This window comes from Protopterus annectens, chromosome 4.part1 (genome assembly GCF_019279795.1).
Source record: "Protopterus annectens isolate FY-2018-M chromosome 4.part1, PAN1.0, whole genome shotgun sequence".
NCBI classification, from domain to species: domain Eukaryota; kingdom Metazoa; phylum Chordata; order Ceratodontiformes; family Protopteridae; genus Protopterus; species Protopterus annectens.
In genome coordinates, this window is record NC_056734.1 from 764373785 (window position 1) to 764399325 (window position 25541).

The 25541-nt window shown below is 38.4% G+C and overlaps 1 protein-coding gene across 1 annotated transcript in view; it reads left to right on the plus strand.

Moving 5' to 3' along the window:
• The window catches only part of LOC122801411 (extracellular calcium-sensing receptor-like), a 140107-nt gene extending 122571 nt beyond the window's left edge, over positions 1-17536 (plus strand). Inside the window, exon 5 of the mRNA XM_044070926.1 lies at positions 16632-17536. Within this exon, the coding sequence (XP_043926861.1) occupies positions 16632-17536 (905 nt within the window). The remainder of the gene's footprint in view (positions 1-16631) is intronic.
• The last annotated feature ends 8005 nt before the right edge of the window (positions 17537-25541 follow it).

Here is a 25541-nt window from a genome sequence, read left to right on the forward strand (position 1 = left end):
TTGCTAAATGTCTTTTTCCTATAAATATTTCTAATAAATGTGCAAGATCAGCAGTCAGTTTCACATCTAAAAAATTGAGACAAACCAAAACAACCCACTTCGAAATTTAGCCATCTACTACTATCATTCATTTCTGTAACAAAAATAACAGAATCTTCTTTACTACCCTTCCAAATAAAAAAAACAAATCATCTATTTATCTATGATAAAATGTGACAAACCTAAAAGAAGGAAGAAATGTTAAATACTGAGCCTCCCACCAACAATATCACCAGGTTGGCAAATGCTGGGGCTACCCTGGACCCCATAGCCATTCCTGAGATCTGCTGGTAAATGCTGGATTCAAATTAAAAAAAGTTATTACTCAGTACTAAATCTAGCAAAACACAGATAGTCTTTTAATCCAAATCTAATGTGTATACCTCTTTAAAAAATAATTCAACAAACTCAATCCCCTCATCTTGATCAATAGAAGTGTATAATGCATTAACATCAACTGTGCACACAAATTTGTCTTCACCATCAAACATATTTGTTTAATTGATTCAAAAATAACCATGAAACTTTCAAAAAATAATTACTACTTTGCACAACAGGATTCAAAACAGTATCTAGTTAAGTATAAATATTAACTGTTTTATTCTGTGGAGAAGATACTAAAGGCCTAAAATGGGGTCTCTTCTGATGTTTGTGTATTTTGGGGGTCCCAAACAGGGTACCCCAATTCAGGCTGATCTACTGTACAGATATTAAACATGTCAACAGATATATATTCCTGGTATAATAAATCTAATAATGTTAAATCGATAAGCATATACTTTCTTCTTACAAAATCTTTAGTAACTTTCCTATAACTATAGGTATCTGATAATAATGAGAGCATTGCATTGATGTAATCTTCTCTTTTCATAATGATCAAACCATTTCTCTTATCAGCTCTCATATACCTTAAATTACTGTAGCTATGCAAACATTTTAAGGCCAATGGATACTTACTGTCTAAAGTAAAAAACAATTCACCTTTCCTCTTAAAATTACTACTACTTCTAAATAATTTGTAAATTTCATCCTCACACATTTTACCAAAAACATTGTGTCACAACCAATGGTGGATTCACCGTAATTCGCTTTTTTAAAAAACAGTAATTACAATTAAAGTCCTTAAAATAAACTGTAAGTTCAATTTCCAAATAAGTTGTTTGGTTTTAATTTTGTAAACAGAGGAACATTCTTTGAAGTCTGCTTCATATTTTATGAGAGACCTTGCAGTGGTTTATGATCTGACTGCACTTTAACAGATTTATAATAGATGTAATCATGGAACCATTCACAGCCAAACACAATGTCTAGCATTTCTTTCCCTGTTTGGGCATGACAAGTCTGTCTGTCAAAGTCCATGTACCAGTTAGGTACTGATCTAGTTTCCTGCACTAGTACTGCACCAAGGCCTTACTGGTTAGATTCCATCTGAAGTGGAACTCTTCTGACAAATTATAGAAATTCATAGTAGGTCTCCTTAATTATTCTTTTAGCATTCCTGACTGACTTGTACCCATGATCAGAACCTTGTAACATCCTGATCTACTAACTTTGTATGCAGCAATATAATATCTGACAAGTTTGCAATGCACTAGGAAAGATATAGCACCATATTATAGCACAGCATAAGAAACATGATGTCAGGCTGAATACCAAAAAATGCATCATCATCCCCTTTGGGGTTAGTGCTGTCTCCACAAATTATCACATTAATAACAATGTCCTAAGCATGCAATCGGTCTTGAGGGATTTTGGCACTCAGGTTGATTGCAACCTGACTTTTGACCACCATGTTGCTTCCGTTGTATCGAAAGCCTTCTACATGGCCCATGTCATAAGTAAGGGTATCTTATCCAGGGACAAGGAGGTCATGGCATCCCTGTATTCTTCCCTTATAAGGCACATTATTGAGTACAATGTCCCTTTCGGCATGTACCTTGCAAAGCACATGCAGCAGCTGGAGAGACCATAGAGGTTCCACACCAGGAGAATCCAGGGCATCAGACATCTACCATACACAGATATCACTCTACTCAGTTTCATACAGACTCCTCAGAGGTGACCTCTGTCTGGCATATAAGGCGATGATGGACCCCATCTTGATGGGACTGCTGCATATCTGTAAGTCAAGCTTCACTCGAGTAACCCACACGAGCAGCCTCAACCTGGTCTGTGATATCAACAGGACTTGTTGGTGGGACAGATTTGTGTCCCAGAGATTCCCCCATCTGTGGAATGGACTCCCTCTCCATATCAAGCAGAATAACTTTCTACCCCTTTTTAAGCAAAACCCGGATAACTGGATGGGAAACAAAGTACACCTCTGGGATTCCACCTGTGTCCATGCTGGACAAGTGCATTGGGTGCTGACTTGTCTAAACATGGGCTAAACTCTTGGCTAGGCTTACAAGGGCCTCAGGGCCAATAGCCTAGTAACCTCCTATGATCCTATGAAATGCATAAAAGAAAGGGGTTTTGCATATTCTCAGTTGCATTAACTTTATCAGAGTATGATATGAGGCCAATAGAACTCAAAACATGTCTCAGATACGTAAGAGTAGACAGATTTGGCACTTATTTATATTCAGTTTTAAGCTTTTCTTCCTCACTCTGTCTGGCAACTTTAAGTCACAGATCATTACTGCCTCTATTTAGTTGTTGGGCACAGTTATGTCAACCCCTAACTGTAGCTCTTAAGTCATGTCACCCACTGGTCTTTGAAACCACTCTTGGGTCGGTATTGCAGAAGATAATTGGAAAAACCTATATCTACCCAGAGTGGTATTGAATGAACAAAGGAGCTAGACCTGTGTAGTTACACTTTTAAAAGACTAGCCTTAGACACAGTCACAACTACGTCAATTGTTTGGTGTGCATAATGCTCCCTTTACTATATTGGTTTTAGTCTTGAGGATCTGACATATTCTTTTTTTTTCTTTCACAATTGTCGCCAGTCATTTGCTTCCAGTTATTTTACAAATGCATCCATAACTTCCATAGACTTTTAACTGTTATTGGGACTCTTCTTGGTGTGTGTATAACTGGCGTTTCTTTGGGCAAAGATCTAATAGAGTGCTGCTGTCCTGACAGACAACCTAAACCAGTGAAAATTCAGATAAGAAAACTGTAAAACATCATCAATATTTTGAGAATCTTGAGCATCATGCTTCCTGACCTATGGTAAAGTATTCAAAGTAGTATTCCTGTTACTCCCGTGTTAGTACTTTTATCAGGAAAAACATGTACACTACCATTGCATCTTTTTCGGTTAAGTTCTTTGGGGCTAAAAGCTTCCTTGCAACTGTTTATATGTTCATGATAATTCTCACGAACATTTGTACTTTATTTCCAACTTTTGCATATAATTATTTTGAGTCTTATTAGTACCAAAAAACTTATATTTTTGACTTTATTTTGTTTTCACAAGTCTGCGCATCATTCATAACTGCAAAGTATGAATCCTCCTAACCATATCAAGTATCTCACAAATATTAAAACCCAATATATTTAGTTAATTTAAGTGCTTTCCCAAGACATTATTTTCTTTTTTATTTTTACAATCAAGTAAAATCTAACCAGTGGCTTTAGGTCTGTACAAAATACTTGGTAGATTCTACAGTTGTGTACCTTAGCATATTTGACAAGCCCACACAGAGATTTCTTTCTAATACCTCCTCCTCTATGACAATTGTTTTTAGTAATAATCATGAAATGAAACAAAATAATGACCGGCAAGGAGCAAGCTGGAAAGGGTTATCAAATTTCCAAAAGACTCAACCATCCCACAGGAAGGCTTGTTCTAAACAAATAACTAGTACCAGAATCATGGAGTAAAGTTAAATGTCAGAAATGCATTATCGTCTCCCTTGCAAAGTTGAGTGCAAAATTGATAACACACCCCTAAGAGCTGAGACAGTAGTTCAGGATTTAGTAACTTATGTGGAGAGTTGACCACAAAGTCTATTAGAAGCAGATTAAGATGAAGCAAACTTAGGGACATTCTACAAAATCAGGGACAGTTTCAAGTAGGTTTTGCAAATATAGCACCCAGAGAGAGAAAGATTGCAGCATATTTCATGCAAATGCACACAAGTCTTGTTAAAGCAGACTACAAGTACTAAGCAAACAATATGAGTAACTTGCAGACCAAACATATTAGGCAAACACAAGAACATTCTGTAAAATGGGGGACAGTTTCAAATGTGCTTTATACAATATTCCAATTTATTTCATACAACTGCACACTAGCCATTTATGCCTGACTTTAAACGAGCACCAGTTATTTCATGAACACAGCTAGCCACCCCCAAGAAAAAAAAATAATACATTTTCTAATTTATTCTGCATAAATGCACACTAGCCAGCCCTTAATACCAGACTTTAAGCTAAGAAAATGAAGAGGATAAGTTTCCATAGCACAGTTAACCACCCCACCCCAAAAATTCAATTTATTTCACACAAATGCACACTAGCCAGCCTTTAAAATAATATGAAAAGTATAAAGTTAATGCTATTTCCCACTCCCCAAAAAAGCATAAATATTCAGATTTATTCACACAACTGCATCTGAAGGGTAGAATTTAAAGACCAAGTGGAAAGGACACATTACATTCATCCACAGCACAGCTGGCCAGCTCCCACCCCCAGAAAAGGAGAAACATATTCAAATTTATTAACACAAATATTCACTTGCCAGCCTTAATGGCAGAATTTAAGCTGTTGAAATAAAAAGCCAAATTACTTTAACCCACAGCCCCACTAGCTACCCCCATCCCACCAAAACAAATAGAGAGCAGAAGAATACAATAAAAAAACCATAAATATCAAATTTCAAAATATTTAAACAAATGCACGCGCACACACACACACACACACACACACACACACACACACACACACACACACACACACACACACACACACACCAAACTATAAAGCATTTAAACAAATGCAAACACATGCAAACACTTGCCTAGCCACCACCCCCCTTCCAAAAATAAGAAATAAAATCTAGTTATAGTCACTTTTTTTTAAAAAAAATGCTTACCTTCAGTCCAGTAGTCCACAATGTCCTGGCTGATTCACTTGCTTAGATTAGCCCAGTACACCGGGTCTAATTAAATGAAAAAAAAATTTCCTTTGCAAAACTTTGTACTGCATTGTTCTACTGTACAACTAAAAGGTGGCTGTTACTTTTAAAAATAACCGCTGTTCTCTTTGGTATTGTCTGTAGGTCTTTCCATGATTCCTCCAATCCTGTACCACATTTTCATGTATGGACACACAGATGCACACAAGAGGAAGAAACTAAAGTGTTTCTTCTAGAACTGCATCATGTTCAAATGGGAAATGGGGCCTTAGGCAAGGTAATGCATTAGGCCCTCCACACACACACACACACACACACACACACACACACACACACACACACACACACACACACACACACACACACACACACACACACACAGCAACGCCCTCATAGCCATTCCCATAACCCACTATTTAGCTATTTCTCTCCCCGCTACCATAAACCCTGTTCAGACCCGTCAGTGTTTATACTATTTTTTTCTTTACTTCTACAATCTTTGCAGATATTTGGATTTAATTTAAAGCTTTTATAGTACAAACACTGATAGACATTTGCTAAATAAAACAATACAGTGTCACAGTGAAAACAGACAGCATTAACAGTAAACTTCTCTGCCCTTGAAATTTACATTCATTGAAACAGCATTGAAACCCACATTCAAAGAAAATGCATCTGGCCAGTGGGAGATAAAGTTTACCTTTGGGCTGTTTTCAAACCATAGGCCCCTTGCACACATTTTTAGGACTGTGCAGACATGCATGCATTATTTGATTCACATTCCTGACTTTATTAAATTATTTTCCTTGTATAACACAGTACCACTTGTTAAAGTGTGCTTAAATTTCTAGTTTTGAACATTTTTCCAGTAAACAATGAAACAAAACATATGCCCCAATGATGACAAATCTGCCGATTTCAGAACATTTCAACCTTAAAAGGCCACTCAGACTTATTTTATTACAATCCATCAGTACCAGTCAATATACACAATCGGTGCAGAAGTAAAACTCATCTGAATTATTCTATATTAAACAGACCTGCAACAAATGAAGAGTTTGCTGCTAGCAAACAACTTTATATTTCAGTGTTTCATCTACAAATTTAGTGCCTGCTGCCCTTGATGAATAAATTGCCTCTATTAAATTAAAAAAAGAATTGGTAAGCTGGTAAAATTGCAATAGAGAATGGATAGCAAACCGACAACAAGTTCATAGTTAAAGTAGTACACACTCAGGGGTTGTGGATGGATGGATAGTAAATTACTGAGAATTCAATTTTCTAAACAATGGTATACATTTGACTTTCAGACTTCATATCATTCAAAAAATGCATGCTAACACAAATCCTGTTATTCTAGCAACTTTCTAAGTTTATAAGTGCAATATTTAAAATATGTGCCTATTTCTGGGCTTTTGTCTGCATTATTTTAGGCTTTGTCCAGATTTGAGAGATGTGCACACATGCACACTAACATGCACAGATGCATAGACATACACAGCATTCTATTTAAATTCTGTGTTGAATGGCGGAATGCTGAAAAGGAGTATGCAACAAGTGTGTGTGTGTGTGTGTGTGTGTGTGTGTGTGTGTGTGTGTGTGTGTGTGTGTGTGTGTGTGTGTGTGGACACATGCAGGGATCCACAGACAGAGGCGCATGTTCTTAAAGAAGAACACCCTTGGATGCAGCTCTGGTTTTAGTTTAAGCTTTTCGCTTTAAAAAAAAAGTGAAAAGCTTTTAAAAGACAATGCTGCACCTCCTTACTGTTGACACCGGGGGTGGACTGCACCCTCTGCCCCTGCATTAGTACACCTCTGAGATTCAGTGACTTAAATGTAGTTTCCGATAGTATATATCACTCTGCAGTAGTACCTAGCATAAATGTAATACTCCTACCTTTAATTTCAAGTTTTTCTGTCCAAAATTATCACTGCTGCTTACAGTCTGATTTGCCTTATGTATCTCAAACATTCCTCTCAATTGTCCAGGTTTTCACAGATTGTCCAGATGTTTGCCTCCTATTTTTGTCATGTTCCTTATAAAATGTGTGGTTTTCTGGCAAATCAATGAGGACTGAAATCATTATTTGATTACACACATTTGAATTTCAGTTTTTACATCCTTCAATAAATGCATGCTAACCCCAAACCTATTGTTCTAGCAATGTTCTAAGACTATAAGTGCAAAATTTAAAATCTATTCCTATTTTGGGCCTTTGTCCCCCTCCCCCTTTATTTTAGGCTTTGTCCAGATTTTCTGTGGCAAGAGGTCTAGAGGTATGACGTCAAATATGCCTGTTATCATTTCTGTTTTGTTCTCTTCCTTTGCTTCTACTAGTTACAAACTTGCTGCACACATTTAATTTATCTTTTACACATCATTGCAAAATGGTGATGACCAACAAAAAGCCTAAATATGATTAATTACCCTAAATCATCCATTTCTTAATGTCTGCAGTCACATTGCACATATTGGGTACAGTGACTGAATGCTGTTTTATTATAAGGCTCCAGTTTAGATGCTCACGTATAAGCCTTATCATCATATATTTTACTCATTTTGAGCTTAACTTGCCATGATTTTCATTCTCTGCTTTTACCGTTGCATACTTCATGCTCATCAGTTATGCTTTTAGGCTGAATACTTGAAAGGCTATTCACTCTGCACACATCTAATGCTTTATCAAGTGTCAAGTCTGCTACTATTAACGGTTTCCTTTTGACCTGATCATATTTAATAGCAAACAGTAAATTTGCATTCTTAAAGGGCGAGAAGGTTGTCCCACAGAAAAGGCAGAACAGGTACATGTGATTAAATAAATAACCCAATCTGTACAAAAATTTGCCAATATGTGGATATCATACACTTTAGGTATATTTTTACGAGTGAATTGTTTAGCTTATTGTAAGAGTCACATGCTTGAAACAAAGCAGAGTAAATAATGTTGGGACTCTTACACTCAGCATAAAACCCAATGTGTATATGAAAATTACAAGCAGAAAGTCTGATACTACTAGTGACAAATATATACTTTCAGGCTTCACAGGAATGGCATAGGGATGTACCTAGCTGATCAGAACAAGACAAAAAATGTTTATGGAAGGTTCTGTAACACAAAACGTGCTTAAGTGACTGATTATTGCAAAAGGAAAATTGTGGTTCTGGACCCAGAACTTCCTTTAAATGCTGATCTGACATTATTATATGCAAATTTCTTTAAACAATTTCACAAACAGTACCAATATCGCATGAATATGTGAGCACCATGCTTATATTCCTTCTCACCTGTCCCATAGAAATAGAAAGTATATTGTCAACAAATCCTTCAGCAAAATGTGGCTTAGCAACAGTGTCTCTGAGTGCATCGACCTCATTAACAACTTCAGCAACCACAGTGGAAGAGTAACCTCTACTGATTTATTCCTTAGACGTCTTATGCAAAGCCTCCACAGCTAGATCATCTCTATTATGCAATCTCATAGTTCTAAGGCATTGCCCTTTCGACACATTCCTAGTGATGCGTCTAGGATGCATGCTCATTTTTTGCAAGATATTAATCTTCTTGCAGGTATTTTATGGAGCTTTGTAGTAAAATCACCTAATGCACTCATACTAATGAATACATCAAGAAAATCTATCTCAGTACGTGAGTTCTTACAAGTAAATCTTAAAAAAAAAAACAGTGGTACTAGATAATCAATGAAGCAGGACAAATCATACTCAGTGGCTTTGAAAACTATGAAGACATCATCACCAAAGTGTCTATAGTAGCTGATATAGTCAGTGAAAGGATTGTTGGCATACACTGATTACCATCCCCATTGTGCAAGAACTAAGTTGGCATACGAGTTTGCACAAACAGTACCCATAGCCACACCAATCAGTTGGAGGTAGCAGACATCACCAAAAACAAATACATTATTTTCCAGAATGAGCTCAAGGAGTAAACAAATGAGCAGTCTTATTGTTAGAGAAATCACGGGTCTATATTATATGAACGAAAGTTCATATAATCGAATGCTCCAATGAACAAAAATCCTGGAAATTGAGATGCATGCTGTGGGATCACAGTACAGTGAAGATTGGAGTAGTTGCCCTTTCCTCACTGTAGTGCAATCTCGGAGTTGGAATATATATTTAGGGGGTGTGTGGTGCTAATATCTTTTTTGATTTCTGGGATTTTTGCTCATTAGAGCATTCGATTATATGAACTTTCATTCATATAATATAGACCCGAAATCACTACAGGTGGTCAAAAAAAGCTCTCACTTTATCTGTACCTGCCTTATTAGGTATAACTGTAAACAAAGAATTGATGTCCAAGGTGACAACAAGTAAATTCTCTTTATCAATGAGCTTAGCAGACCATGAATACAAATCAGAAAGGAAATTCTTGTTATCTTTAAGGATGCGCGGAATACATCTAGTATAGGGTGAAGTGTTTTCTCAACAAATATGGATAGTGGTTCAGTGATACATCCTCTACTGGAGACAATCAGATGCACTAGAGGGTCCATCAAACTCTTATGCACTTTAGGTAAACCATAGATGATAACAGGTACTACTGGATGTTGAACAGAAAATTAATGTAAAAGTCCAGACTAATAAGACCTATCATGTGTAACTCATAGATACAAAAATCAACTCTGCTAATTAACCCATTCACTTGTAACTTATGTATGCATTTATAGGTAGTACTATCTTGTAACATGGTGTGCATCTTGGAAACATAGGCCAATTTATCCATCACTACAATTCCGCCAACCTTATCAGCAGGATGAATCTCAATATAGAGGGTCTCTCACAAGGTCCTGAGCGCCTCACATTCACCAGTAGTCAAGTTATAAAAATATGCTTTCCACTTATCTGCCATCTCCTTATGTAGATCTTTCTCACACAACATAGTAAATATATCAATCAGTGGATGAGGCTTAGGTGTGAAAGAGATAGTTTTTTTAAAACATCAGGGACATATGTGTCAGAGTATGGAAACACACAGTTCAAGGTGGCATTTCTAACAAATAATTTAAGGTCTAACATGACCTCTATAACATCTGATCTCACAGCAGGTATGAAGGAAAGAGCTTTATTCAACAAGCTAATCTGATCAATAGTGAGCTCATAAGAAGAGATGTTAAAAATCAATTGATTTGACATTTGTTCCTGGCAGCTATCATAGCATCCACTTGGTTCACAGATCAGAGCCATTCTTGCCTCAACCGACTCCAGGAATGACTCTTCCTGCCTTCTCAATCTATGGGAAGGGGCCAAGGAGGGAAAAAGAAGGAGTTGCAGCCAGCATATCACTTGTCAATAGAACAACTGGCCTCAAAGCCTCATCATTAACTCTATCTGAGACTGATTGAACTGATTCCACATTTGGAGTGGTCGCAATGTGTTTATTGTTAGGCTGTTCATTATCTTCATTCTGCACAGAGTTATGTAAACCATCACAACCATCATGTGGCCAGGATAAAACATTACCTCTTGTAAAATCAAGTATATCTTGTTGCAACTTCCTACGTTTGGTGATCTGATGTCTAGTTTCATAGGCCAGTACATTGTCATACAAACCATCCAGGTTTTCTTGAAATTGAGCTCCTGAAAACTTAGTGGTAATCTCAGTCTGAAGTTTCTTAATCTCACATAATGGTAAATCCTCATGAGGTTTGAAAACATTGATCAAAAGTTTCATATAATCGAAAATCAGTTGCAAATTTAAAGATTGCCAATGTTTAGGGAGGTCTGGATAAGTTTCACTGCAAGTTGGCATTTTCAAAACTCGTAATACATGTAGAACCACCTTGCGGTGTATTGCTGCCTCAAGATGTAAACTTTGTCACTGGAGACATTTATATCTGAAATGTTTACTCTCAAGATCTTTAAAGGATAATAGAAATGATTCATGTGTAGCTAAATAAACTGTAGAAGAATTAGACAAAGGATTATTAGAAATATGATGCAAATAGTAACCTGAACAGCCAACAAATGCTCTAGATCTGATTTGTCACTAGTAGTATTGGACTTTTTGCCTGTAATTTTCATATAGACATTGCTTTCTATGCTGACTATAAGAGTGCTAACATTGTTAACTTGGATTTCTGTCAAGCATGTGACTCAACTATTTTGGCAAAATGAATAGGATGCTGAAAGACAGGATTTTGGAGCATGTAGAGGATATCAGGAATAAGAGGATGGCTAACTCTTTAGAAAAGCATTTTGTGGAGTGTGGTGCTGCTCATTGTTTTAAATTTGCTATCCCTGAAATGTTAACTGAGGATCTATGGGGTGGTGACATTGTGAATAAGATGGAGTGCAGAGAGCTACACTGAATTATTAAACTGCGAGCCAATATAAACCTGCTGATTGGTTCAGCAGCTTTGTTTTATAAATGAGCAACAGATGTCACTATTGATGTTATATTTAAATTATGTGTCTGCTATATGCGTTTTTATTGGTTGTTCTTAGATTTCTGTGTGCTGACAGCAGATGTCACTATTAATGTTATATTTAAATTATGTGTCTGCTATATACGCTTTTATTGGTTGGTTTTTAGATTTCTGTGTGTTGATTGGTGCAGCTCTCTTGATAAGGGCTATAGTCTGTTGTCTTGTATTAAGGTTTGAGGAAGCAATCTTTTGCAAAAGGGATTACCTTTTTGTTATTAAAATTCTTGGTTTATTTCTACTTTAGTCTGTTTTTATTGCATTGCTTTTTACTGCTCGTTGGTATGGTGGTCGAAATCTTCTTTTTGGATTATACTTTGCTGCAGATTTATTCGACCTTTGCCTGTAGGTGTTCCTGTTTCTCTTTTGAATTTACTTGTGTGGTTTCCTTGCAGGACATGGCAGAAGGGTGAGATATTGAACTTATGTATATCCAAACAGGGTCAATAGAATAGACTATGATTATCTAGAATGTTTGTTGGCTGTTCTGGTTAATCCTTCATGATGATCCTAATCATCATCTGATTGATGTTAAAACACTGACTCAACTGAATCAGTACCCTGGAAATAAAGGGGCTGCCTTGGTCGGTAAGGATCTCATTGGAGATACCCACTCTGGTGAATAGTAGTACTAGTTTCCTGTCAATAGCTTTAGCATTAGTTTTGTGTTGTGGAACTGATTCTGGAATTTGATAGTATAATCCAGTAAGACTAGTATTTTCTAATGCCCATTGCTAGATTTCATCAATGGCCCTGAGATGAGCATAGCAATACATTCCGATGATATTTATGTGATAAGCATTGGGCTCAAGGGACTTATCTGTTCAGGTAGTGGTGCATTTACTTATATTCTGACAAGAAGCATCAAAGAAGTTCTCTACCTAAGTTTACCCCAGGGGTCACATCTGTGTCACTACTAGACAGGGGGACAGTAAACTAATTCTATTATAATATAGGGGACTCACTGTGTCACTACTACTGACAGAGGCAGTATTCTATTCTTATATTGTACATTTTTTTTTACCATTTTCATCTAGGGCTTACACATGCCCCCCAGGGCAGATAGCCTAGTACTATACTAAGAAACTATGAAACTAAACCTCTTTCATTATGTATAACCAGTAACATCTGGTTAATGTGTTTGTCCTAATATTGTCTATTTCCATGTTACTTCCTAAATATGACCATGGGCCAGTTTCATTACCAGTGTAGTATAAGATTCTTGCACTTGTTAAGAGATGCATAATTTTTTACCTTTCTTAACTTTTTTTTAACTGAAACAAGAGTAAGAACTAATAGAAACTAATAAAAATCTGGAAATATCCTGTTTACTATATTCTCCTAAATCCTATTTTGTGTGGCACTTAAAATATCATCTTCTCATTCTGCCTTTTGAAAATGTATGTGACTAACTTATAAGTCTAGAACTACCTTTAACTGAGAATACATCAAAAAAGTTGCAGGACAGTTATTTTTACTGGAAGAACCTAAACCCTGTGTCAGTAAATTTATAACAAAAATCACCTTCTACTTCAAGTCCCTGGGTTTACCAGAGGCCACTTCAGTGCTCTCTTTTCTTTGGTTAACAGTTTTCTACTGCATAGAGTCATCATTCAATTGTACTCTCTGCTTTAAACTAGTAGAAATAGTCTCAAACTCTGAATTCTCTGAATTTTCTTATTTTCTCAACTTACATTGTTCTAAATGTCCTAACTCAACTGCCTTTCTTTTTCCAGGTTAGTCTCAGTTTTTGAGCAAGTAATTATTGTACATTTCTGTACTGGCTTTAGACTTATACTGCCTTTAACTTCAGGATTTTTTATCAGTTCAACTTCAGTTTCTATATTAATGTCTGTTGAAGTTTGAGTTTCTATTGCTCTACCAATAGAGCATGCTTCTCATAACAAACAAAATCATTTTTATTGCCTAATCACAACCAAAGTCTAGCTTCATTTTTAGTTTCTATGACAACTTCCTTCACCTGATTTTGATTCTGAATCTCTGTGTGAGTGGGACTGCCTTGTTCTACCATTTCTTATACTGAATGTGAGTAGAAGCTTATCACACTTGTCTATCAATTCGTCCTCTTCCCAAATTTTCCACAGTGATTTAAAATAGGGAAAAACGTTTCCTAATATTGCATCATCAGTTAAATTAGGGGTTAGAGCCACAATATGCAACAGTTTTCACAGAATTGTCTGAATTTCTACACATGTCAGGGTATAATTTTTTTTCAGTAACAATAAATGCACATTACCCATACTTTTTCTGATTGTTACCAACCTTATGCATACACAATACAACAAGCTTGATAAGGAAAACCATGCTTCCAGAAGGTATGCACCTCCCTTACTTCAAAAATATACTAACTGGGTTGTAACACAATGATACATAATAGATACAGTCCTATCACACCCCACATGAACTATGTTATCAACACATGCTTACCAGTATTTACATTTTTGTCAAAAGTACTATATTTGGTATTAGAGGTACAGAAATTAGCAATGTGACCCCTCCTTACAACAAATGTGTAAGAAATCAACACACAAGGCACTGCTTTCTGTTTTATAAAATATGTTATATTTTTTACTGCATACAACTAATGTTTAGATATTTTGTCATTAAACGATAATCATTTTACCAGAGCAGTGCTTCATGGTCTCACTTTGCAGAACACACTTTCTTATGTTATTAAGCAAAATTCTTTTAAACCTGTCTACTGCTAAAACATGTAACATTGTTGCTCTAATTTTTTTATCAGACTCAAGGCAGAGCTATACATTATGCCGTAAGCCATGCATCTTCACACTCTCTGGTTTATCTACATCAGAAGTCCAATTCTGGCATTTTATTTCTTGTGCCTCAGGGGGAATACCAGCCATGGCTAGCAATTCTTTCTTAAGTTCATCATAGTCTATGCAATAAGTCTTATTCATGTCCATGTATATCCTCAGGGCCCCTCCTGTCAGCTGAAATGACATGATTTTTGCCCAGACTTTATTTTTAGTTAGCTTAGATAGAAGTGAGTCCATCTTGCTTGTAATGCTGCTTTGTAGTTGGTTAGTCTGATAAAAAGGAATTTAATTTCTAGTGTGCTGATTTAGGTAAGTGGTGTAGTTTTGAAGGATTGTTTGCCTGTGATCTCAGAGTTGATATAGTATAAATAAATATATATATATATATATATATATATATATATATATATATATATATATATATATATATATATATATATATATATATATATATATATATATATATATATATATATATATATATAATTATCAGGGGTGTGGGGAGCATCCTCCCCCACATGAGGGGTGGAAGGGGGCGTGATCCCCTGCAAAAACATTGAAAAATATGTTTCAATGTTTTCAGATGTAGGCAAGCTCCATCCTGCATCCTCTCCATGTGGGTGTTTACCCCCACTCCCTGCTAATTATATATATGCCAACACCAAGGTACACACGCATATAATTCTATCATCAAATACTAAATACTCCAAAGAGTGAATGCAAAAAACATTGACAATTTTTAATAAAAATCTAAAAATTGTAATCTCTCTCTGAATATATATATGTGTGTGTGTGTGTGTGTGTGTGTGTGTGTGTGTGTGCATTTTTTTTTTGGCAAGGGCACTTCTCGCTAATTATATATATCAACTCCAAGATCACACAACAGAGAGGAAAGTGCAAATTCCCAAAGCCTGTTGTATCACAATGTCACATGGAAAGCAGCTAGCTAGGCTGAAAAACAAGGCAAAACAAGCATTTGCTCTTTCAGACTTCAATCTCACACACACACACACACACACACACACACACACACACACACACACACACACACACACACACACACACACACACACACACACACTCTGTCTCTCTCTTTCTCACACACACACAAACACACACAGACACACACACACACACATACACACACACACACACACACACACTAAAACAAGACTCTCATGGGTAATACACGCACACACACACACACACACACACACACACACACACACACACACACACACACACACACACACACACACACACACACACACACACACACACACACACACACACACTTCTCTACGTCATAAGTCCATCCTCTGTAGTCACCATTATTTCCCCATCTCCTATAATAATCCACAGCTGCTCTTCCTATCATACTTTGCTAGCTTATTTCTCCTACTATAATACTCATTCATCCCCTCCATTTTTTCTTCCTTATTCTTCCCCCACTTTCATATTCTTCTCACTAGTCTCATTTTTGTACCTACCCAAGCACTCTTTTTAAGCATTTCCTTAACTATTCCATTCATCACTTCTTCCTCCTCCTGAAACTACCTTTTCGGCCCAAGTTGTACTTGAAAACTGTTCTTTGACCAGTGTACTCACCTGGTCAACAAATGTATAAATGAAAAAAAAAAAAATATATATATATATATATATATATATATATATATGTTTATTTGTATTTGTTGACAGTGGTAGAGCACTGATCTCCATGCACCTTTTTCAGACTGATCCCTAGAGTATTGTCTGGTTAAGTGACTTGCTTAGAGTCACACAAGCAGTGAAGGCTAAGGTAATCAAACCCTGGACCAATGGACCACAGGAAATAGCTTATTAGCTCATTAATCATTTCTGCCAACAGGCAGAGCTGGACCCCCATGTGTGTCTATGCCTGTCTTTTTATTTATCTGTTTGTCTGTTTTTAAATTAACTTGCTGCTCAGTGAGTGTTTTTGGGTGGTGGGGGAAAAGACAAACTCCTCACTGACAGTAGCTACAAGCCAAATCCTGAACCTCATATATAAGGCAAAAAATTACTCAGACACTGCATCAACCATATTATCTAGTATAGGGCTAAGATGTTAGTGTGACATATATAAATGCTGATGTATAATTGCAGTTATTATTAGGCATAAACAATAATGCAATATGTTGCTTCCTGCATATTTAGATATTTCAAAAAGTGGTATATATGAGTCCTTAAACTGAGAAATAATACTTGTAAATGTGATTCAGTACATTTTTCTTTAACAGATTCCACTGACTGTATGAAATGTCCTACGGAGTACTGGTCTAATTACAAGAGAGATCTGTGTGTTGCAATGGAAGTAGAATTTCTCTCCTACAGTGACTTCATGGGAATAGCTCTTACAGCTATTGCAGTTTTGGGTACATGTTTTACTTTATGCATAGCAGTCATCCTATTCCAATTTCGATCTACTCCAACAGTGCGAGCAAATAACATGGGACTTAGTTTTCTACTGCTGCTATCCTTAGCTCTGTGTTTTTTATGTGTTCTGTTATTTATTGGAAAACCAACAACTTGGTCTTGCGTGATTCGGCAATCTGTGTTTGGGATCAGCTTTGCTTTCTGCATTTCATGCATTTTGGGCAAAACAGTTGTTGTTATCATGGCATTTCAAGCAGCATTCCCAGGTAATACTATCATAAAGTGGTTTGGACCTGCACAACAAATGGCAAGTGTTTTTGTTTGCTCTTCATTTCAAATTATAATATGCTTAATGTGGTCATCTACTGTGCAACCTTCTCCAGCAAAAAAAATTGAACCTCAGCGTGCAAAGGTAATACTGGGATGTAGCAAAGGGTCTTCTGTGGTTTTCTGGAGTATTTTTGCTTTCATTGGACTTTTAGCATGCATGTGCTTTATTCTTGCATTCTTGGCTCGAAAATTGCCAGATACTTTTAATGAAGCCAAGTTCATAACTTTTAGCATGATAGTATTTTTTGTGGTATGGATAACTTTCATACCAGCATACATAAGTAGTCCTGGAAAGTATACAGAAGTAATAGAAATCTTTGCAATTTTAGCCTCTACTTTTTCAATTTTGTTTTGTATTTTTTCCCCTAAATGTTACATTATACTTTTAAAGCCAGCAGCTAATTCAAAGAAACATGCTACCAGCATATTTATAAAATAATTCCAATAAACAATCTGATTACATGCTTGTTAATATTTTCATTTATTGTATTTTATTGTTGTCCTACATTCTTCTGAGACAGTGGAAAGTTTAATTTTCTCTATCATTCAATTTTTTTTTTTTTGTAACCCGCGGTGGTGGTGCTGCGGTAGTGTTGTCGCCTCACAGTAAGACACTGTCCGGTTCAATTCTCAGCTAGAGCGTCCTCTGCGTGGAGACATGCGTGAATGGGTGTACCTTCGTTGTGCATCAGGCCTGGCAAGCCAGTACGTAAAAATCAACTGCCAATCATTAGCGGACTGGAGTTCCGCTGTGGCAACCCCTAACCAGGAAAACCCGAAAGACACAAACATTCAATTTTTTGTAAAAGGAAATAATCTCAATTACAACAGAGCACAGTCAGGGTATTTTTTATCTTTGTGATAATATTATATAAAAATATTAGCTTACTTTGATAATACAATCATATCAGGTGGATGAGCAGAGCTAGGCCTGCACACATATTACAACCTGGTGTATCTATGATATGTCAGGCAAACATGAATATGGCAGATGTGGCATATTTAATTGTATAGCCAGACTTATAAATGGACTTTTATATGTATCATATTTCCTGCATATGGTCTACAGACTAATTGTATTTACTGCTAGCACAGCAGGAAATGTGTCCCCATCCACCAAGACAGACACACACACACACACACACACACACACACACACACACACACACACACACACACACACACACACACACACACACACACACACACACACACACACACACACACACACACACACACACACATTCAAGTGTGTACAAACAGATATATACACACATAAATAAACATGTGCACAAACAAACCAACACACACAAAGTGAATGTGAAATCCTGGTGAGCTAGTTGCTCCTAATAACAGCATTTATGGGGTTGTACAATATATCATTCACAGAAGTTTGGTTCATATTATGCCTTAACTTTCTACTCTGTTATCCAGCTGTCTTAATTCCTTGACTTAATCAAATTCCATATGCTAGCTTTTTATTAACAAATGGGATAAGCAGCTCACCACCACTCCATTTAGACCTTTGCTACACAGAAAACTGATGCGTGATATAATCTACTATGTACTATCAGCTACTACAAATACACTAAATATTCACAGTAATTAATCAAATTCATATGTGAGTACTAGGCTAGCTGCCCTTATTTTAAGCCTAGCCAATTTCCCTTCTTAAGAATCAAACATTTTACCTGCTGTCTGTGAGGTAAGCACTTTAATCATTATGCCAATTCCCAACTCTCATAATCTGCAGTAATGAAAAACCTTGCACACTATTATGCCAATTTTTACTTTTTGTCTTCTGTGTAAGTAACCAGTTGCGTTTTACATTCAGACTGTGTGGTGTTGCTATGCAAGAAGGGAGTAGTATGTTCCAGAGCCTTGGTAGACACTGGATCATGAATCCATCCTTCCCTACCTCTCAGCTGTCCTTGATTTCAGTGAATGTCCCTGATTTTACCTCACATGCTTGGTCTGTTCCTTATAACATTTTTGATTTTCTAGCAAATTGTTGAGAACTGCAGTCAGCAAATATCGATAGATATTTGATTTCCAGACTTCATGCATTTCAGAAAATACATGATTATGCAAAACCTGTTATTTCACCAAATTTCTAAGTATGAAAGAGCAATATGTAAAAATCTGTCACTTAGTTTTGGGCCTTTGTCCCGATTATTGCTAAACATTGCCCCTGATTTTTGAGCTAAGAGTTTGAGAGGTATGTACCCATCTGTATTTGCTTATGCTAATTTTAATTTTTATTGTTGTAAATTACTCACTTTGGGCTCATCTCCATGTGCATCGTAGGTCAAACACACTGAGACAAAAGTCGCTCGCCCAGATTCAGCAAGCTCTGCATGGAGCGCAGGAATAGTGCAAAAGCTGCTGCATGCAATATGGCCGACGAGCGATCCAGGAACGAGCTCCCGGGACGTGCACTAGTGCTCCTACACAATTCCTGCATGGACACCACTGATATATGTTAATTACCACCATTTGCTGGTGAAAACCATGTAAATGAGGTGAATTAGTGATTCAAGAAGCAGGCAGTCGTCTGTGCAGAAATACTGTAACCTGCAGAAATGTATTTGGTTACTAACTGAATACATTTCTGCAAATTACAAAACGGAGGCATGACAGCTGTAAAGAAAGTATGTATTCAATGTAGTAGGCTTGCCAATGGTCAAATATATGGCCATTGGCATGAGAAATAGCTGCAAAATTATAAAAAATAACTTTATTTTTTTTTGGCCGAATTCGGCCATTTAAGCATAGGGCAGTGGTGTGCAAATGGGATCGGCCTGAAAATAAGAAAAAAAGTTGGAAATTAGCTTTTAAACCCAAATCAGCATGTTGCCATAATAGTCAATGGCATGCATAAGACAACAATACCAGGGAATAGTGGTTGCTAAGGGGGGGGAGGCTGAGTGAGAGTGTGGTAACTATGAATTAGCATTCTGTTTTATGCAAATGATACTGAATCACAGATTTCCTCTCAGTGTAAGCTTGCACCCAACCGTGTAGGTGCAGCAACACCATTGTATAACAAGTAGATGACATCATAAGGGGGAGTGTCATGCATGCTGTAAGCTTTTTGGAGCTCTGTGTCCCATGTTTACCCTTAGCTAAGCACAGCTAAGGAAGGGGGTGTGTCTGAGGCTGCTTAGCAGTGTTTACATTGCCTAAATGGGTGTGCATGCCATTCACCAGGTTTTAAACAAACAAAAAAAAAAAAAAAAAAAAAAAAACAGAAAATAGCAGCTCTGTTCACATCTGAGCACTGGGTATGCATGTCGCGCCTCGGGGCTTAAACAGGAAGGCAATGGGAAGGGAAAACAGCAGTAGGAAGACAATCAAGGAGAACTAGCATAGCTGGCAGGTGAAATGTATCAGAATCAGCCAATTACACATGGAATAGCCTTACACACTACTATAAACTATGCAAACACCTTCCTGCCTGTTTTTTCCCACAAACTCTACACCACCGGTGTACACAGACGGGGAAATTTTACCTGCTAAAATTAACAAAATGTCAGGGGCTGCGGTAGCTCTCATACATCAATATGTGCAAGAGGTTGAGGGTGGTGAGGATGTGAATGCTGATGACCAACCCACAGTGAGGAGGAGGAGAAGAGTGTACAGACCCAGGGTAACCTATTGGGGGCTACATGAGCTGGAGATAGTGGAGCGCTATAGGGTGGACAGGGACATTCTACAGCAAATTGTTGAGCTGTGCCAGCCACGCCTCACACACAGAACCAGCAGAAGGGAACCCATCTCAGTGGATATCAAGGTATATGTAGGCTTAAGTATACTAGCCACAGGTACCTTCCAAAGACCAACTGGGGATATCATACGGATCTCACAGGCATCAGCATCCAGGGTACTCCACCAGTTCCTGGATGCCATGTCAGCACATGCCAGTGAGCACATATATTTCCTCAACACCCGTGAAACATTGACCAGAAATATGCATTTCTTCCACCAAATAGCATAATACCCTGAGGACTGAGGTAGTGGGTACTATAGACTGTATGCACATAAACATCAAAGCATCACCTGGTGAGCGGTGTAGGGTCTACATAAACCACAAGGGTTTCCCCTCTATCAACTGCCAGGTTATGTGCGATGCCCAGGCCATTATCTTGAATGTGTGTGCTGGCAGCCCTGGAAGCTATCATGACTCCCACATCTGGCATATGACACAGCTGTACCACTCATTTGCCAGTGGGGACATCCCATATGGCCACCTAGTGGGGGATGCTGGCTATGCACTGTGCACGGGACTGATGACCCCCTTCAGAAATGCACACACACCTGAACAAGAATGCCATAAGGAGGCACACACACAAACCAGAATCATAATAGAGCATGTGTTTGGGATGCTCAAGTCACAGTTCTGCTGCCTGGACATATCCAGTGGAGCCTTGCAGTACTCTCCAGCTACATGTACACAAATGTTCATAGTATGTGCCATGCTATACAGTATGATCTTGTGGAAACAGCTGCAGCAGGAACAGCATGGGGCAGGGCCACACAGCCCCCCATCATTGCCATGGCCATCACAGGCAGAGAGGGACTTGGAGGAGGAACTACCTGAGCCTGCCCATGTAGGCAGAAGGAGGCATGCCCAGTATGCCTAGGCCTTGGTAAAGAGGTAAGGCATAGCACATACACTGACACAGTACTGACCCAGGGAATTGCACCTCTCTCTGACTCCAGACTTACACAGACAGACTACAACAGGTCTGGCAGTTGTATGTTAAATCTGAAGGGTAAGAAGTCTGAAACTGAAATGTAGGTCAATAAAACCTAAGATGTGTACTTTACTGATATCCCTCCAGTCTGCATGATAGGACAGAATGCAAAATGAAATGGAAGCCAACAGAGTACCTGAAATACCAGTACAGTCATAACAACTGTTTAAAGTCGTCAGGTGTCCCCCTCCCAATCCTGTGTAGAAATGCATTAACATGTAAGTGTGAGGTGTAATAACAGTGGAGCACAGATTACACAAGCTGGTCCAATCTACAGGATAGATTGTTGTATATATACAATATGCAGGGGTCCATGTGTTAGGTTGTCATGTGTTCAATATTGTGTGAAAGTGGTCAGCATGTAGGTATGGAGGGCTGTGTCTCAGTGGCCTGTGGGCAGTACTGAGGATGGCAGGGTTATGTTCTGACAACTGCAGTGCCAACCACAATGCTTATCAGCAATACCCATATCAGCAGTCATCCATACTCACTGTCCAGATGTCAATATCTGCCACCGTCTGAAAGATGGACATGCCATGAATGTGGGCCCATACATACACACAGTACACAGGTGGATTGGACATACAGGTTAGCAGCACATTAGTTGTCTGTGTAGTATGGAATACTGATGTAGTCTGGCCAATCACTGGCAGACCAAAAAAGGCACAGTTATGAAGTAATGAGAGACTGCCTATGTCCCTGCACAAGGCAGCATAAGAGGAATGTCCCAGGTATATCTGTGAGTCAGCTGCAGTTAGTTTCCATATCACACATGCACTCAGCTCACTCCATCATCAGCCACAGGTTTATCACAGGTCATATCCTTGCTTTTGGGAATGAAGTGTCCCTAGCTGTAAGCAGCACACTGCCTGCATCCAGACCAATGAGTCAATATGTACAGGAACTATTGCCATTAACACCTCACACACTTAGCCTGTCACCCCAGGGGAATCCACTGGCTTGCAGCCTGGGAATGTAAGAGTGACAGAATGTTCTGGCCTGCTACAGATGGCCTGCATCACTACCAAATGGCCTACAGTACTCTGTCAAGGGTCTGTGCCTCACCACTAGTGCCAATGTATGGTATCTCATGGTGTCCCAACTAACAAACTAACACAGTCAATAGAACACAAATGCAAGGCCATGTTGACAAATCCCAGTAGCATGCCTCCCATATCCTACTGCATGAACTGTGGACCAATCCATAAATACCGTTGGGATGAAGGGCCAACTATAGGGATACTTCCCAGATGTTGCTCGCATAATGTTAGGAAGCGGATAAAATAACAGAGTGGGAGTGTGTAGATGCATGGACGTCATGGGGTGTGTGAAGTCTGAAACTCTGATGTGTGCCCATACTACCCCTGGCTGCAAACCCAGAAATTTGTGGTTACAAACCTGCTCGCAGATCATAATGTGAAGGGGAACTGACCAGATATATGAGCCCTGCCTCTGGGTAACCTGTGTGAATCTGTACAGCTGAGAGGTATGGCCACAGCAGGATATGGCCATTCTGTTAAGTTGATATATGTACAAGAAGGGGATCCTCAGCCACAATTGCCTTACAAACACAAGGTGCAGGGTTTGAGTCTCACAAGGGATAATTGGCTAGGCTTAAAATGTCTCGCAAGAGCAGTTAGCTTAGTACTAATCTATGAACCTGTGAACCATACTACCAAGGTGCTGGACCTTTTACACAGTCCCATCAGCAAGCGTCTGTAGCTACTCCTCCAGAATGGCAGGAGTGTGCAAGAATGTATAGGCTGTGAATCACTATACTGGACTCAGCTTCATTCATCTTGTATTTCACAGTAAATAACTGTGAGCAAATAATTATATCTGTCAGCAGTTGATGACATAATACATCACAGTATAAAACAGTACATATGTCTGAATATCTCTGCTAACACCAACCATGTAACACAAGCAGCACAGACAGCAATAGTTACAGTATCCCCATCTGTTGCCCATTGTGACTCCATGCTGTCAACCTATCTACAGATATCCTGCAGAAACAGGTTGCTTTTTGTAGGTGTAGAACATAAAATCCTGCACTGGAGTACAACCCTACATGGAATGGATTCATACACTCAATACAAAAGGTCATACTGATCATGCTCCTAAACCTAGAGAAATTAAGCCCATGTCTGACAACACAGTGGACTATACATATCTGTCATTTGCAAATGTCTGTGCACACACACACACACACACACACACACACACACACACACACACACACACACACACACACACACACACACACACCAAACTGTACACCATTTATGTTTCATACACACATTGGATAGGACTACTCGCACATATCCAAGGCCAACACACTATAATATGTCAAACATACACACACAGAGATGTGGGGAAGAGAAAGACAGACAGTGACAGATAAAATTAAATTATGAGGCCTGTCCCACCCACTACACATCCAATTGGCCGATATCACATGATGTGCTGATGTCGATCACTGTAGACATTCCTTTTGGTAGCCCTCAGCCCTGTAGTGTCTGTGGTGCTTGTGATAAATGTGCAACACAATAGTACAAATCAGTATTCATGTAGCATTTGTAAACTCAGTCCTGTCAAATGTAAATTTGTGTGTGACTAAGTGTGTGTGTGTGTTTCCAGAGGAATGATTTATGGCTCATTCACACACACTGCACTTCTCATTGCACTCCTGCTGATGTCAGTCACCTTGAAATAACCCTTTGGTCAACTCTCAGCCCTATAAAGTCCATGGCGCTTGCGATAACTGTGTAATACTGTAGTGTAGCAAACTAGGTAGGTAGGAGTTCTATTCCCAGACATGGCAAATGTGTGTGAGAGTGTGTGTGTCTTTTTTGACACCTGATTTTGTGGTCATTCACACTTACAACACTTCCCTTACTCCTCCTTTAGCTCTGCAGCAGATGTCACTCACCTTCAAAGATATCTTTGGACAGCTCTTCAACATATAAGCTCCGTGGCACTTGCAATAAGTGCATAATACTGTAATGTAGCAAACTAGTTAGGTAGAAGTTCTGATCCCAGACATGGCAACTGTGCAAATGTGTGTGAGAGTGTGTGTGTCTTTGTTGACACCTGATTTTGAGGTCATTCACACTTACTATTAGCTCTGCAGCTGATGTCACTCACCTTCAAAGATACCTTTGGACAACTCTCCAGCATATAAGCTCCGTGGTGCTTGCAATAACTGAGTAATACCATAGTATAGCAAACTAGTTAGGTAGGAATAATTGCATAATACCATAGTATAGCAAACTAGTTAGGTAGGAATTCTAATCCTGGTCCTGGCAGCTGTGATAATGTGTGTGAGTGTGTGTGTCTTTGTTGACACCTACTTTTGCGGTCATTCACGCTTACTGCACTTCCCTTATCCCTCCTTTGGCACTACAGCTGATGTCACTCACCTTTAAAGATACCTTTGGACAGCTCTCCAACATGTACGCTCTGTGGCACTCCTGATAACTGCATAACACTATAGTGCCAATACATAGCTAGGTAGGGGGTTAAAATTCAGTACTGGCAAGTCTGTGTGTGTGGGTGTATCATCTGTAGCCTGTGTGGGTGTTGGGGTGATTGTGTAAATAACAAGATCCATTGCAGGGTGAGTTTTGCTACATTTTCATATTGAGGACCCATATGTCCCAATGTCACATTACAAGGCCAACAGTT